The 16,311-nt window shown below is 46.4% G+C and overlaps 1 protein-coding gene across 10 annotated transcripts in view; it reads right to left on the reverse strand.

Annotated features, from left to right (window-relative positions):
• Nucleotides 1-1,762: 1,762 nt before the first annotated feature.
• CRCP (CGRP receptor component) overlaps nt 1,763-16,311 on the reverse strand; it is a 42,844-nt gene continuing 28,295 nt past the window's right edge. For 8 of the 10 annotated variants that reach the window (XM_055293005.2, XM_063646447.1, XM_055293009.2 and 5 more), the window contains 2 exons: nt 11,011-11,068; nt 1,763-4,134 (listed from right to left, as the gene is read on the reverse strand). In XM_055293005.2, the coding sequence (XP_055148980.1) occupies nt 3,985-4,134; nt 11,011-11,068 (208 nt within the window). In that variant the 3' untranslated portion in view covers nt 1,763-3,984. The remainder of the gene's footprint in view (nt 4,135-11,010; nt 11,069-16,311) is intronic. The other 2 variants (XM_063646446.1, XM_063646448.1) reach the window with 1 other exon arrangement.

A 16,311-nucleotide genomic window follows, 5' to 3' on the forward strand; every position in this document is an offset into this window, starting at 1 on the left:
TTAAATTTTCAATTTTTGTGGGTAGATACTAGGTGTATATATTTATGGGATTATTTGATACAGGCATGCAATGCATAATAATCACAGGGTAAAGGGGGTATCCATCCCCTCAAGCATTTATTCTTTGTGTTACAAACAATGCAATTATGCTATTTTTACATTGAGGCTGGACACGGTAGCTCACTCATGTAATTCCAGCACTTTGGTTGGCCAAGGCAAGCGTATTGCTTGTGCTAAAGAGTTTGAGACCAGCTTGGGCAATGAGATAAAACCCTGTCCCTACAAAAAATACAAAAAAATTAGCCTGCTGTGGTGGTGCAAACCTGTGGTCCCAGCTACTTGGGAGGCTGAGGTGGGAGGATTGCTTGAGCCCAGGTTGCTTGAGCATGAGCTGAGACTGCACCACTGCACTCCAACCTGGGTGACAGAATGAGACCTTGTCTCAAAAAAAAAAAAAGTACAATAAATCTTTGATTGTAGTCACCCTGTTGTGCTATCAAATACTAGATCTTATTCCTTCTATCTAATTATATTGTTGTATTTATCCCTCCCAACCCCTGCTACTCTTCCTAGCCTCTGACAACCATTCTTCAAATCTCTACCTCCATTAATTAAGTTGTTTTAATTTTTTTTTTTTTTTTTTTTTTTGAGACAGAGTCTCACTCTGTTACCCAAGCTGGAGTACAGTGGCACGATCTCAGGTCACTGAAACCTCCACCTCCTGGGTTCAAGCAATTCTCCTGCCTCAACCTCCCGAGTAGCTGGGATACAGGCACCTGCCACCACGCCCGGCTAATTTTTGCATTTTTAGTAGAAATGGGGTTTCGCCATGTTGGCCAGGCTGGTCTTGAATTCCTGACCTCATGATCCACCCTCCTCGGCCTCCCAAAGTGCTGGGATTACAGGCATGAGCCACTGAGCCTGGCCAATTTTTATTTCTGAAATATTTATTATTAATGTGATAGGAAAATTACACAGAATACATTCTTATAAAGTTAAGTCTTCCAGGCCGGGCGCAGTGGCTCATGCCTGTAATCCCAGCACTTTGGGAGGCCGAGACGGGCGGATCACGAGGTCAGGAGATCGAGACCATCCTGGCTAACACGAAAACCCCGTCTCTACTAAAAATACAAAAAATTAGCCAGGCGCGGTGGCAGGCGCCTGTAGTCCCAGCTACTCGAGAGGCTGACGGAGGAGAATGGCGTGAACCCGGGAGGCAGAGCTTGCAGTGAGCCGAGGTTGCGCCACTGCACTCCAGCCTGGGCAACAGAGCGAGACTCTGTCTCAAAAAAAAAAAAAAAAAAAAAAAAAAAGTTAAGTCTTCCAGAACCTGGTTTAACAAAAAACTGAGGTTAAATTCAGGTCTCAAATATAGAAACTTAAACTTTTCTTGAAATCGAATTAAAAATGTAGCTCTAGGCTGGGCGTGGTGGCTCATGCCTGTAATCCCAGCACTTTGGGAGGCCGAGGTGGGCGGATCACGAGGTCAGGAGATCGAGACCATCCTGGCTAACATGGTGAAACCCCATCTCTACTAAAAAATACAAAAAATTAGCCGGGCGTGGTGGCGGGCGCCTGTAGTCCCAGCTACTCGGGAGGCTGAGGAAGGAGAATGGTGCGAACCCAGGAGGCAGAGCTTGCAGGGAGCCTAGATGGCGCCACTGCACTCCAGCCTGGGTGACAGAGCGAGACTCTGTCTCAAAAAAAAAAAAAAAAAGATGTAGATCTAAACAGTCAGTCTTTTAAGAAAAAAAATCACACATTTTAGCCTCAGTCAGATTTCACTTTATTTGCATCCACGACAATATTAACTCTTCAGATTTATAAATGACAAAACTTGATAATTACCTGGAAACAATTTATTATTAACTAGGTTAACCCTAAATTCATTGAGAAAAACCACCTAACATATTCAGTGTTAAAAAGAGATATTACGACTAGCCTGGCCAATATGGCAAAACCCTGTCTCTACTAAAAATACAAATATTAGCAGGGTATAGTGGTACGTGCCTGTAGTCCCAGCTACTCAGGAGGCTGAGGCACCAGAATTGCTTGAATCTGGCAGGCAGAGGTTGCAGTGAGCTGAGATCGTTCGTACCACTGTACTCCTGGGCGACACAGCGAGACTGTCTCCAAAAAAAAAAAAAAAAAAAAAAAAAGAGACAACAATGAGACAGATTGGCACACGTATGCCCTGAGAAATAAATCAACAACTCCCACTAAAATTCCCAATACGCTAGAGAGATTTAAAAGTGCAATCTGGTACTTTCTTTTTTTTGAGATGGAGTCTCACTCTGTCAGCCAGGCTGGAGTGCAATGTGCGATCTTGGCTCACTGCAACCTCTGCCTCCCCGGTTGAAGCGATTCCCCTGCCTCAGCCTCCTGAGTAGCTGGTATCACAGGCATGCACCACCACGCTCGGCTAGTTTTTTATATCTTTAGTAGAGATGGGGTTTCACCATGTTGGCCAGACTGGTCTTGAACTCCTGGCCTCATGATCTGCCCGCCTCTGCCTCCCAAAGTGCTGGGATTACAGGTGTGGGCTACCACACCTGGCCCCAATCTGGTACTTTCAATGTTGCCTATAAACAGATTTCAGCTGAAGCTCAGATGGTAAGGTTAAGATGCCTGGGGAGTGGGATGGATGGATTTGCAGGAGGGTTGGAAGAGAAGTAATCCGATTAGCATTGAAAATAAAAGAGTACCAATTTGGAAAATCGAATGTCTATGATCACTTTCTTCCCTAAAACAGGGAAGACAGTGAATGTGGAAAATCCGATTTTCAGCAATATTCGCAGGACCTAAGGCAACAACCACATGCCTGGGTCAACTACACTTTCCAAATCCTGAATATTAAAAAGGTTTTCATATGGTAATCATCTTAATATTTTCTTTTTTTTAGATGAAGTTTCGCTCTTGTTGCCCAGGCTGGAATGCAATGGTGCAATCTCGGCTCACTGCAACCTCCACCTCCCGGGTTCAAGCGATTCTCCTGCCTCAGCCTCCCGAGTAGCTGGGATCACAGGAATGTGCCATCACCCCCGGCTAATTTTGTATTTTTTTAGTAGAGATGGGGTTTTTCCATGTTGGTGAGGCTGGTCTCAAACTCCTGACCTCAGGTGATCCGCCCGCCTTGCCCTCCCAAAGTGCTGGGATTACAAGCACGAGCCACCACGCCAGGCTCATTGTGTCCTTTTTAAAGGAACAAACAATTTGACTGTTGTGCAAATCAGGCTCACCTGGTCTCAATATGAAGCACCTGCCCTGGGCTGCTGTCTCAGGGCAGGAAAGTGGGGTGGTCAGGAAGACAGCCAACACTGTTTCTGTTGCCACTGTCACTAAGCCTGGAGTGCCTGTTTTCAACTGCAGTGATCTAGTCCCTAACATTTAGCCTAAATAGTGAGCTGGTAAACAGAGCCCCTGCCAGCAGAGAAAAGGGGCTCTAGAGCTGTTGAAGGATTGGCCAGGCCGGTTCTTTTCTTATCTCTGTTGTTCTTGAGGAAATTCCTCTAAGGTGAGCAAAGGTCAGTGGCTCATTTTAACTTAGAGTAACTATCTGAGGGCTCTAACCAGACTCCCAACAGTGCTCTGAGCCCCTGCTTAGTAAGTTCCCAGGGAAGCAGATGAAACTAATTAGGACATGGCCCAACAAAGGCGACACAAGCATTTTCCCCGCTGTGTGCAGAGACCTCCCCACAAGTGGGGCAAAGGCCGTGGAGGAAATCTTTCAAGCACAGAGGGGTCCGCAGTCACTGTCCCCACCTTCAGCTCTCTGCCCTGACAACCTCAGCCTGTCTTCACCATGTTTCTTCTCCCCAAGGCACAAATATTTCTTTTTAGCTTATTTTTGTGATGTACTCAACTAAACATGAAGCCAGGCCTGCTGGGATAGAGGGTAAAATCAAATAAACAATCCTCTCAACATCCAGGAAACGGCTGCCCGGCCTTCTGACTTCATGAAACGCCGAGGCCAGCTGTGCTCTTCTATGCTGGGTCCTCTTCGTCCATTGCCACGTCGCTGTTGGTATTCTTCTTCTGCTCAGCCTCTGGCTCTGTGGGCAGAATGCTGGTGACGGTGTGGAGAAGAGCTTCAATCTGCTCCTCTGTGAGCCGCTCTTCACTCTCTTCCACCATCTGCAGAAGGAAAGAAATTCTCCAGAGTTACAAATGAAACTTACAGCCCTGGGCAGCCCTGCCCACCGTGCTCACGGTCTCAGCCTGGGCTCCTGGCACACAGACCTCACAGCCTGGGTCCTTGTGAGTCCTCTCCATCTTACAGATGGAAGGGTGGAGCCAACTCACATCCTGGACTGAGCCAATGCGACTGATCAAAATGGGTCAGTAAAAACCGAGTTGTAGGATAGCATTTTTCTTTAAAGAAAAGGAAAACCCCCAGCCTGGGAAGCATAGAGGAACCCTATCTCTTAAAAAAAAAAAAAAAAAATCAACCAGGCATGGTGGTGTGCACCAATAGTCCCAGCTACTCGGGGGGCTGAGTTGGGAGGATCACTTGAGCCCAGGAGGTCGAGCCAAGCACTCCAGCATGGGTGACAGAGCAAGACTCTGACTAAAAAAAAAAAAAAAAAGAAAAAAGCTAACAGTTATGTAACCACACACACACACACACACACACACACACACACAGAGAGAGAGAGAAGTGAACAGGTTGCATGTGCATCTCGAAGAAGTTAAATGGCACTTTATGTACTTTTATATTTCACGAGCACATCTGTAATTTTTTTTTTTTGGGAGGGGGATAGAGTCTCGCTCTGTCGCCAGGCTGGAGTGCAGTGGCATGATCTCAGCTCACTGCAACCTCCGCCTCTCAGGTTCAAGCAATTCTCCTGCCTCAGCCTCCCAAATAGCTGGGACTACAGGTGTGAGCCACCACGCCCAGTTAACTGTTTGTATTTTTAGTAGAGACGGGGTTTCACCATGTTGGCCAGGATGGTCTCAATCTCTTGACCTTGTGATCCACTCACCTTGGCTTCCCAAAGTGCTAGGATTACAGGCGTGAGCCACCATGCCAGGCACACATCTGTAATTTAACGAACTGTATCAGCAACACGGTTGATGATGCCCACTATGTGCCAAATGGTTTGGAGCCTTCTTCTAATCCTCACTCCCACTAGCAACAGCCCTGCAAGGAGGCCTCCCATGTGCCTGGAGCTGCGTCTTGCACTTCCCATCCGGCATTTCCTTTCATCCTCCCAACAATGCTGCTAAGAGGTAGAACTGGAATCCCCAGCCAGAACTGCCCAGTCTAAAACCCACAGTCCTCCACGTTCCACACCACACTGCCCATCAAAGGTCCACGTAAAACCTGGTTTCTGATGTGGTCCCAGAAATCTGAATCTAGAGATGATACCCACAGCCTGAGCCAGTTTCCTTAGCTTCACCTCTAATTCCAAACAGAATTAGGCCGTCAGCTGCCTTTTTAAAGCAGCAGGCAGGCAGTCAAGTTACTTAACCCTGTTTGCTTGGTAGCATCAACCATCAATCACAAACACCTTTCTCAGCTCAAGGTGGCCAGGTTCTATTCCATGGCATTCCCCACAGCAATCTCTGAAATCCGGCAACTGGGACCACAGGGAGTTCCAGAAAGAAATCCTGGCAGACTGAAATAAAACAAGATAATAGGACAGGCCTGCAATCCTGGAGAGGATCCCAGTCTGACCACCTCCCTTTACAGACAACAGCACAGTTCAGGAAGTCATGTGACATGCCCAAGGTCACACCACGAACTCTTGGCAAAACCCTGGTCTCTCCACTCACTTCAGCCCAAAAGTGTTTCTGCAACTAGATAATAATCCTGGTGTCCCAGGATGGGGGAGATCCTGAGTGAATCAATGGGGGCTACTCCCTATGACTCTGTGAAATAAAATGACCATTTTCTAAAGATTCTATGGCTCAGGAAAATATAAATTCTCTTCTGAGAAAGAAATAATCTTCAAATCCCCCTGCCTTTTTTTTTTTTTTTTTTTTTGAGACAGAGTTTCACTCTTGTTGCCCAGGCTGGAGTGCAATGGCATGACCTTGGCTCCCTAGTAGCTGGGATTACAGGCATGCACCACCACATCCAGATAATTTTGTATTTTTAATAAAGACAGGGTTTCTCCATGTTGGTTAATCTGGTCTCGAACTCCTGACCTCAGGCGATCCACTAGCCTCAGCCTCCTAAAGTGCTGGGATTACAGGAGTTAGCCACCGAGCCCGGCCAAAAACCCATTTTTAAAATCAGACATGGGGCTGGGTGTGGTGGCTCACGCCTGTAATCCCAGCACTTTGGGAGGCCGAGGCGGGCAGATCACAAGGTCAGGAGATCGAGACCATCCTGGCTAACACGGTGAAACCCCATCTCTACTAAAAATACAAAAAATTAGCTGGGCGTGGCAGCGTGCGCCTGTAGTCCCAGCTACTCGGGAGGCTGAGGCAGGAGAATAGTGTGAACCCAGGATGTGGAGGTTGTAGTGAGCCGAGATTGCGCCACTGCACTCCAGCCTGGGTGACAGAGCGAGACTCCATCTCAAAAAAAATAAATAAGTAAAATAAAAACAAAATCAGACATACAAAATTACAGTCTGTAAAAAGCAGTAATCTAACATGTACTGCCCCCAAAGAATAAAGCAGGGAAAGGAGGGAAATAGCCAAGATTTGATTATTTAACCCAGAGAAAAGATGATCTCCGTTTGAGAAAATAATGTGCAGAAAAGAAGTTTGCTAAGTTCACTAATAGCCGAAGCTTTTATCAACATCCAATTCTCCTTAATTACAGTCAAGACCTTTTATTTGCAACCTAAGGTTCCCAGTCACAGGAAAAAACCCTAAGCTGCATTAAACAAAATGAAATATAAACAAAAAAGAAACTTTCAGAAATAAAAAAACTTACTAGCACGTCTTGGATCACTAGGATAAATGACAATGACTACATTATCCCTCACCCCCACCTTTCTTTCCCAAAGAGAGTGGGTCTTACTCTGTCACCCAGGCTGGAGCATACTGGCGCGATCATCACTTACTGCAGTCTCAAACTCCTAGGCTCAAGCAATCCTCCTGCCTCAGCCTCCCGAGTAGCTGGGACTATAGCTATGTGCCACCATGTCCAGCTAATTATTTTTTATTATTTTTTGTAGAGATGGGGTTGCCCAGGCTGGTCTTGAACTCCTGGGCTCAAGTGATCCTCTCACATCACCCTCTCAAAGTGCTGGGATTATAGACATGAACCACCATGTCCGGCCCTTCACCTTTTCTTTCCAACACAGGAGAAACAGTCCAAGTAAAGAAGTAAAGTTCAAAGCACCATCTCAAGGTTCTCAGATACCAACCATTTCAGGTAGTTCAGAACATAAGGGGAAATAAAACTTAAAAATCCAAAGTATCAGCAGCTGAGTTAACATAAATGATAAACTTTTATTATTTCAATCGCAGGAGTATCAAACTGGGTTGCCGACCTCCAAAAATGGCAACTTGAAGTTGCCAAACCTAAAGTTCTACTTTCCTCAAAATGATTCAAAGATCTGCTAGCAACAATGTATACTATTAAATATTTGATCCAGAACAGTTCACTGAACCTGGCCTTCTAAATTTCAACTTTCTCTAACGTAAAATGAAAGTAACGCTTACAGTGAGGACAAAAGCAGAACATATGTAACAGTGTCTTACAAGCAATAACGCTCTGTATGAGTCAAGACTTCATAATCACGAAATTACTAATAGGCCTAGATGGTAGTGCTGTTCAGGGCAGTGGCCTGTGAGGTCACAGGATTCACTAACCTCAGGGCAGAGGGCTCACAAATCATTCCAAATCCATACACAACTGGGCACAACAAGTCCTAAGCCGGGTGGCCACCTCATTTCCTCACCGAGCCTCTGAGTCAGCAGGCAGTCATCAGACGGCCACAGCAAATCACAGCCCAGGCGTAACTGAAGAGGTGAGGCTTCAGCCTCCAAAAGACACCTGGCTTCCAAGTGAATGCTAATAAATGTCGGACGCTGGGACTGTTTTCTGGACCCAGGGAGAAAAAATGGCTCTAGGGTTAACATAGGGAACTTCTCACTCAAGTCCTTTGTGCTTTCCACTGTAAGTGAAACCTTTTATTTCTTTTTGTTTTCTAAAGATGGAGTTTCGCTCTTGTCGCCCAGGCTGGAGTGCAGTAACGCTCACTACACTCTGCTCACTACAACTTCCGCCTCCCAGGTTCAAGCGATTCTCCTGCCTCAGCCTCCCAAGTAGCTGGGATTACAGGCGCATGCCACCATGCCCAGCTAATTTTTGTATTTTTAGTAGAGATGGGGTTTCGCCACGTTGGCCAAGCTGGTCACAAACTCCGGACCTCAGGTGATCCACCCACCTCAGTCTCTTAAAGTACTGGGATTATAGGCGTGAGCCACCACACCCGGCCATTTGCTTTTTTTTCTTTAAAGACAGGGTCTTGCTCGGTCACCCAGGCTGGAATACAGTGGCACTATCATAGCTCACTGCAGCCTTGAACTTCTGGGCTCAAACAATCCTCTCACCTTAGTCTCCTGAGTAGCTGGGACCACAGGTGTGCACCACCATACCTGGCTAATTTTTTTCATTTTTTGTAGAGATGGGGTTTTACTATGTTGCCCAGGCTGGTTCTGAATTCCTGGCCTCAAGCAATTCTCCCACCTTGGCCTCCTAAAGTGCTGGGATTACAGGCGCAAGCCACCATGTTCAGCCAAAGCTTTCATTTCTTATTCACTCTGGTGAGAAGAGATACTGCTACAAACCTTGGTAAACAATTTGCTACCTTTTGTAGCCAAATTCCAGAGTGGGAAGAATCTGGCTATAAAATGGTCCAACTGCTGAGAAACAGCAGTTTCTACCAAGGCCTACGTACTTTGTAGAAAAGAGAAGGAAACCATCTCAAGGGATGCCACACACATCTTTCTTCTCATCAAGCACAAATACCTGGCTTGGAGGAGCAAAGTAAAGCTTCTGAATCAGAAGGTCCCAATCGGCCACTCACCAGCCCTCTGGGCTGAAATGGAGAGGACACCTGTCCTCTTCCAAGACTGTGGGGAGGGCATTCAAAGTGACAGACAATCACAGGCACCAGGACCAAGGACTGAGACCGTGTCTGGCACACCCCATGCACTCTTTTTTTTTTTTTTTTTTTTTCCAAGATGGAATTTCACTCTGTCACCCAGGCTGGAATACAGTGGTGTGATCTCGGCTCACTGCAACCTTGGCCTTCTAGGTTCAAGTGATTCTGCCTCAGCCTCCCGAGTAGCTGGGATTACAAGTGTGCGCCACCATGCCCAGCTAGTTTTTGTACTTTTAGTAGAGATGGGGTTTTACCACTTTAGCCAGGCTGGTCTTGAACTCCTGACCTCAGGTGATCTGCCCACCTTGGCCTCCCAAAGTGCTGGCATTACAGGTATGAGCCACCGCACCTGGCCCACCACAGGCACTCTCAATAGCAGCGAATCTTCCCCCAAGTAATGATAGCACTTTCCACAGGCTCTGGCTGAGGTCACACTAACCCTCATCTCTTCTCTCTGCCTGTCATTAAGCCATGAGTAACATATGTTGCTGATTAAAGCTGGAGGAGACATGACATGTGATCTTTAACCCAGAGGGACAGGGATTTATTTCTTGCTGTTCTGTTTGTTTCTTCTCTCCTCTAAGCTCTAAGTTGAAACTCCAACACAGCGTAAAGCATGAAAATAATCAGGACACATGAGAAAGGGGTTTCTATTTAGCCTACAGGCGGGTTCCCAGAGAAAGGCACCCTTCATGGAAGGAACTGTTCTAATTTAATTTTGGGTACATTCTGAAGGGCAAAAACAACCCTAGGAAGACAATGAACACTTTAGTAAAAAATTAAATACCCTATGGCCTTTTTAAAAGTTTTTCCATTAGCAACTCTAAAAATCGTATTTTTGACCATTTTCTTCCATACTTTTCTAAAGGAAATTTGACAAAGACCTAAGTATTTCTAAAACTGACTTTGGAAACTGCTTTATTCTCATTTTGTTAATTTTCTAAAGTTTCTTTTTTTTTTTTTTTAAACTGGCAATTAGATGGCCTCCTTGACAGTTCTCACATACTGATGCTCTCTGCCCTGTAATAAGAAGGCAGCGGCCACAGCGTGCCCAGTGGTGGCCCGGGTATCTCCCTGGATCATTTCCCAGGCCCCTTACCCCATCACAGGCCCCTCTACTCTGGCTGCGTCCTCCTATTCCAAAGCCTATGCTCTCAGTACAAAGCGGACTTCACAAGTGATGAGGCTGCACTAAATAAACGGTTTATGCAGGGAAATGGGATCACATTCATGGTTTTAGTTGTGATCTCTGATGGTGATGTGGGAGATGGACTTGGGTAGCCAGGGAGAATGGGGAGAGGACAACCACAAGAGCCGCGTGAAGAAATAATGGCAGAAATCAACGCAGTACATGAGGGAGAGAAGCAAGAACAGAAGACAGAAGCAACAGAACTTGGGGACTCCGTGACTATGAGATGAAAGGAAGAGAACGGCTTGCAGGTTTCCGGTGTGAGAGGCCAGGCCAGGAGATGAGCAAGGAAGGGAGCCGACAGGACAGCGCACACATGCTCCCCTCACCCAGAAGGAGAGGAAGCAAGAGTGGGGTGAAGGGTGGGCGTGGGGAGAGAGAAGGTTCACCAGAGACATGCTGAATTTCATGTTTTTATGCAATATCTGGTTGGCAACAACGCCTACAGGGAAGCAATGGCCAGAATGGCCTGGACATCAGGGGAGGTGGAGAGCTGCCAAGTCATCAGCCAAAACCCTAGGGGAGGAATGAAATCTCCTCCAGTGTTTCGTGGTCCCTAAGTCCACACTAACTAGGATCAAACTGGCAAGGTCTCCTTTTCCTTAAGAAATGGGGTGGTTGTGCAGTCTCTTAAAAAAAGAAAAAAGAAAAAAAAAAAAACAAAAAACGGCAGTTCCTGGCTTGTCCACCAGAGCCATTCTACATCTCAGACCCACAGCAGCCTCCCCAGGGCAGGCGCCCTTCACTCACCAGCTGGATCTCCACAGCAGTCACTGGCCGGTGGTTCAGCAGCTGGAGCTTCTCAGCTCTATGGAGGGAAAGTACAGCGTTGAGAACTCGCATAGCCCTAAGTCCTGAGTTCTGACTGAGCTGCACAGAGAATAATTTGTCAGATTAAAAAATGGGAGAACCACTGGAGCGTGGCCCTCAGTTCCTTCAATTGTAAATCGAGAGAACAGGAACAGGAGGGTGCATGTGAGTGACTCCCAGCCCACGGTACGAATGGGTATCAGAGGCGTGATTGTAGGAAACAAAGCAGCAGTGCATATGCCATTTTAAAAACAGGAGCGTCATTTTCTTTTTCCTTTTTTTTTGAGACAGAGTTTTCCCTTATTGCCCAGGCTGGTGTGCAGTGGCACAATCTTGGCTCACTGTAGCCTCCACCTCCAGGGTTCAAGTGATTCTCTTGCCTCAGCCTCCCAAGTAACTGTGATCACAGGTGCTCGCAACCACATCCAGTTAATTTTTGGTAATTTTTTAGTAGAGACGGGGGTTTCATCATGCTGGCCTGGCTGGTCTCGAACTCTCGACCTCAGGGGATCCACCTGCCTCGACCTCCCAAAGCGGTAGGATTATAGGCATGAGCCACCGCGCCCGGCCCAGGACGGTAATTTCTATCTGGAAAATGTGAAGAAAATAATACTATCTTCATCCAAATTATAGAAAGTACCAACTAACAAAATCACCTTAGGCCAGGTATGGTGGTTCATGCCTGCAATCTCAGCACTTTGGGAGGATCCCTTGAGGCCAGGCATTCTCGATCAGCCTGGGCAACATTAAAAGACCTTACATAAAAATTAAAATAAATTAGCTGGGCACGGTGGGTTGCGCCTGTAGTCCCAGCTACCTGTAGTCCCAGCTACGGAAGGCAGAGGACAAGGGGGTGAGGCGGGAGGATTGCTTTAGCCTGGAGTACAGAGCCACACCCTATCTCTAAAAATTAAAACACACAAAATCATCTTGTGTGGTCATCTCTTAGAAATGGGTGAATTCCTTTTTGAGATTAAGATTTAATATTTCCCAGATTTGACCTATTATCTTAGTAAACAAAACAGGGACTTAAAGAGGCAGGAGTTAATACACAGAAATACAGGTACAGTCCCTCTGCCCTGAAAGCACTTAACTCAGCTGGAGAAGGAAGACAAATACATGGAAATTTTCACAACAAAAGATCTGAGTGATAGTTAGATATAGTGATCATCTGCCGCAAAGAAAGACACAGCTCATTGCTGAAAAGCTGGCTGAATCGTGTGGACTCTGAAAGACTACAGAACTTCAGAGGAGATCAAACGACTGCAGTGACCACCCCTATGCAGGCGACAACTTCTACATTTCTCTCTCAATTTGACCCTGGAGCTGCAGATCCATCTTTCCAATCAGCTCAGTAAGTATTTATTGTGTTAAAGACCTTCTGGAGTGAAAACATGAAGAAGCCACGACTCCTGCAGCCATGTGTTCAGGGAAGCAGAACAATTACCCACTCTTCCTGAGCCTCAGTTTCCTCTTCTGTGAAACAGGAATGATAACAGTACTTACTATCTTATGAGAGGATTAAGAGGGATGAAAATCTTTCCAGAGGCCGCCACTAGTATTTATTGCTTGCTTTCCATGTGGAAGTACATCGAATCCTCAGATTTCACTAACACTGAGATACTAAATAACTTGTCCATAGTTGCAAAGCTAGTAAATGGCAGAGAAGCTCCTGTTCTTGGCCATCTGCTTCTAGTGTACATGTGATAACAGGTGGAAAGTGTCATAATGCCATCTGTCCCACAATAGTTTCTCCATAAATGGCAGTCATTATTAGGGCAGTTCTAGTCAATTTCTACTGCTTGTAATCCCCCAAATGTTCACTCTAGACTCAAGAAGGGAGACTCCACAGAGATGACCCTTGCACTAGACCCTGATGGCTTTTCAATGCAAAAGGGATGGAAGGGACAGACAGCCAGGGCAGGAACAATACAAGGACATGCCCAGAGGAAAGAAAGCTCCCCAAGTTTTAGGAAACAGCTAGAGAGCGGTGGGACATGGGGTGAAAGAGTCATTTGGGACAAGATCGAAAAGGGCTCTATCAAGAGGCTGGGTGTGACTTGGTCAATACAGGAGAACAACCAAGGAAGAGGGGCATGCTCTGGCTGGTGCTGGCAGCGATTCTGGAAGACCCAAGAAAATGGAGGCAGACAGCGAGGAATGCACTGTAACACCCCCTGGGTGAGTAAGAGTGAGGTTATGAAGTTGGCCAGCAGCAGCAGGCATGCCAGTAAGCGTCTAAACACGTGAAATGCTTCCCGTCACCCTTAGGTAAAGTCAACAGGACTTGACAACTGCCTAGATTGGGTAGGGTCGGGGAGGAGGAGTGAGGGAACAGATAGAGTCAAGGTTAGGCTGTTTAGAAAAAAATACATTATTTAACATGAAATTTGAGTTTGTAGTACCTTTATAACTCTGAAGAGGCTTCTGTCAAAAAGTGTGTCTAGTTTGGTCTAAAACTAAAGGAAAAAAACCAGCACTAGATTTATTTGCAAGGAGTTACATGGAATCATGGAGTGGATATTATGGGTCCAGAGACCAACTGTGGAGTGAGAGAAGACCAGAACAGAACACCATAAAGTGCCTCCATTTAAGGGGCCAGGAGAAGCCAGGCACGGTGGCTCACATCTGTAATCCCAACATTTTGGGAGGCTAAAGTAGGAGGATCACTGAGGCTACGAGTTCAAAAACAGCCTGGGCAACAAAGTGAGACTCTGTCTCTACAAAAAATAAAAATAAAACAATTAGCCAAGCATGGTGGTAGACACCTGTAGTCCTAGCCACTCAGGAGGCTGAGGCAGGATTGCTTGCTTGAGCCCAGGAGTCTGAGGCTTCAGTGAGCTATGCTCACACCACTGCACTCTGTGACAGAGCGAGAAAAATAAGTTGACTGTGTCAATATAGAAGTCACTGGATTTGCCAACCAAGAGGTCATTGGTGGCCTGTGCAGTTCAGTGGAATGACAGCTGTGCTGACAACTGGACTCTGGGGACTGAGGAATGATTATGGAGAAACGAACCTCTTGATAACACAGAAGTAAAAAAGCAACTCCAGCCGAAGGAGGGAGGGTCTGGAAGGAGAGTGGAGAATGGCCACCGGCTGGGGAGACAAACATGTGGAGAGGCTGGAATTCCAGGAGGGAAAAGTAAAGACCCTCAGAAACTGCTGCCCAAATCTCGAGCAAAGGGGCTCATGTTCCACCAAGACCATGATGAGGGGAAAACAGCAGCCAATCGGAAAGGACTGGAAGGGAGATGAGTTCATTCTGGGTAGTTTTCTCAGTTCCCGTCTGAGAGGTCTCCACGTGAAGAGGGAGAAGAGGGATCGCAAGGACTAAAAGCTACAGAGGATCGGTAATGAGACGACCAGAAGTAAGATCAGCAACGACATTCACAACCGCTCCTTGAAAAACTCCAACTCGAGGTCAAACCACCAAGCAAGTTCCCTGTCCTACACCCAAGGAGCTGAGCACTGCTGTGGTCACAGCAGGCCCTCACGCAGTCCACACTCCAGTCTGGGGTGGTGGGGGAATTAAGGGGGTCAGCGCACAAACATTCCCCGCTGGCTTCAGAACCAAGCCACTTTCATTGTCTCTACTTTCTCCCCTTGCTTCTCAACTCCCTGCACCCTAGCTCTTGCCCAAGTGATCACCAAAAGTGTTCTTGCTTCAAGGGCCTGGTGCCTCCACATGGACAAATCCAGTGGCTGCTCTTCAGTCTTACTCCATCCTGTTGGTGACATCTGACACTGCTGATCATTCCCTCCTTAAAACTGCCTGCCCTCAGGCTTCCATGACACCTTCTTTCTCAATTCTTTTCTGATCTTTCCGACTCTCCCTTCTTCATCTCCTTCTGGATTTTTCTCTTCTCCAGCGAGGCTCTGGCACTCTCATGGTGCTACTTGCATCCTCTGACCCTCCTACTGACGTCCTCACCCAGGCCTCACAATCTCAGCTACCACTACAGGCTGTAACCAAGAAGTCCAAGCTTTCTGGAGACAGAGAGAGGAGAACGACCAGAGAGTAGCAGACCAAAGGTGGGGACGGGCAGTGGGGTGGGTGAGATGGGGGAAGTGCACGTGGTTAATGACTATGAAAAAACAGAAAGAATGAATAAGATCTAGTATTTGATAGTCCAACAGGGTGACTACAGTCAACAATAATTTAATTGTACATTTAAAAATAACTACAAGAGTATAACTGGATGTGTTATGCTCACAAATATAACAAGAGCTGCAAGTTCCCAGAGGAGCCAAGCCTCCAGCCACAGTGAAGCCTGCCGCTCCCTCTACTGGCTGTTGGACAACAATGCCGCCTGAAGCGTTAGCTCTTGGCAGAGTCATGGAAACAAGCAATTAATCAAAGGGTTGAGGTTAAAAGGTTTAGAAAGCCTTTTAAAAAGATTTTTAAAAATCCTTGATTTTAGGATCACTAGTGGAAAAAAGGGAGTTAAAATTAATCCTTCTTGAATACTACAGTCTCCTTTAAATTTATATAGATCATGGCCAATCATGAAATCAGCTTGCAAGACAATGCCTATATATTTGTAGGTTTTCGGAACAGTATTTGTCCATATTTATAGTGGAAAAGATGTTGGGCTTAGGAAGCAATACATTAGCCCAGACAAAGAGCTGAAAAGAGGCCTTAAAAATCAACTGTTAGCACTTCTGCTATAGGACAAGATGGAGAAAGCCCACGAAAGCCTTTCTCTCTCCACAGATTACAATGAGAAATTTCAAGACAGCTGAGCGCAGTGACTAATGCCTGTAATCCCAGCACTTTGGGAGGCAGCGGATCACCTGAGTTCAGGAGTTCCAGACCAGCCTGGCCAATGTGGAGAAACCCCGTCTCTACTAAAAATACAAAAATTAGCGGTGGTGGCATGCACCTGTAACCCCAGCTACTCAGGAGGCCAAGACAGGAGAATTGCTTGAACCTAGGAAGCAGCAGTTGCAGTGAGCCGAGACTGTGCCACTGCACTCCATCCAGCCTGGGTAATAAGGGCGAGACTCCGTTTCAAAAAAAAAAAAGAAAGAAAAGAAGAAATCTCCAGACAAAAAAACAAAAAAATACCCGAGGACTCTGAAAAGCAAACAAAAGCAGGTGGTCTGGGAGGGAAACAAAACCTGAGAACTATTTGGGGTGGAGGATGGATGTGAGTTTCTTGGGGCTTTTTCCCCTTTTCTCTCAGGGCCTTTTCTCTCTGGTGCAGCTGTGGTGGTCCCACAGGCAGCTCCAACTCC

This window comes from Symphalangus syndactylus, chromosome 9 (assembly GCF_028878055.3).
Source record: "Symphalangus syndactylus isolate Jambi chromosome 9, NHGRI_mSymSyn1-v2.1_pri, whole genome shotgun sequence".
In the NCBI taxonomy this organism is placed as follows: Eukaryota; Metazoa; Chordata; class Mammalia; order Primates; family Hylobatidae; genus Symphalangus; species Symphalangus syndactylus.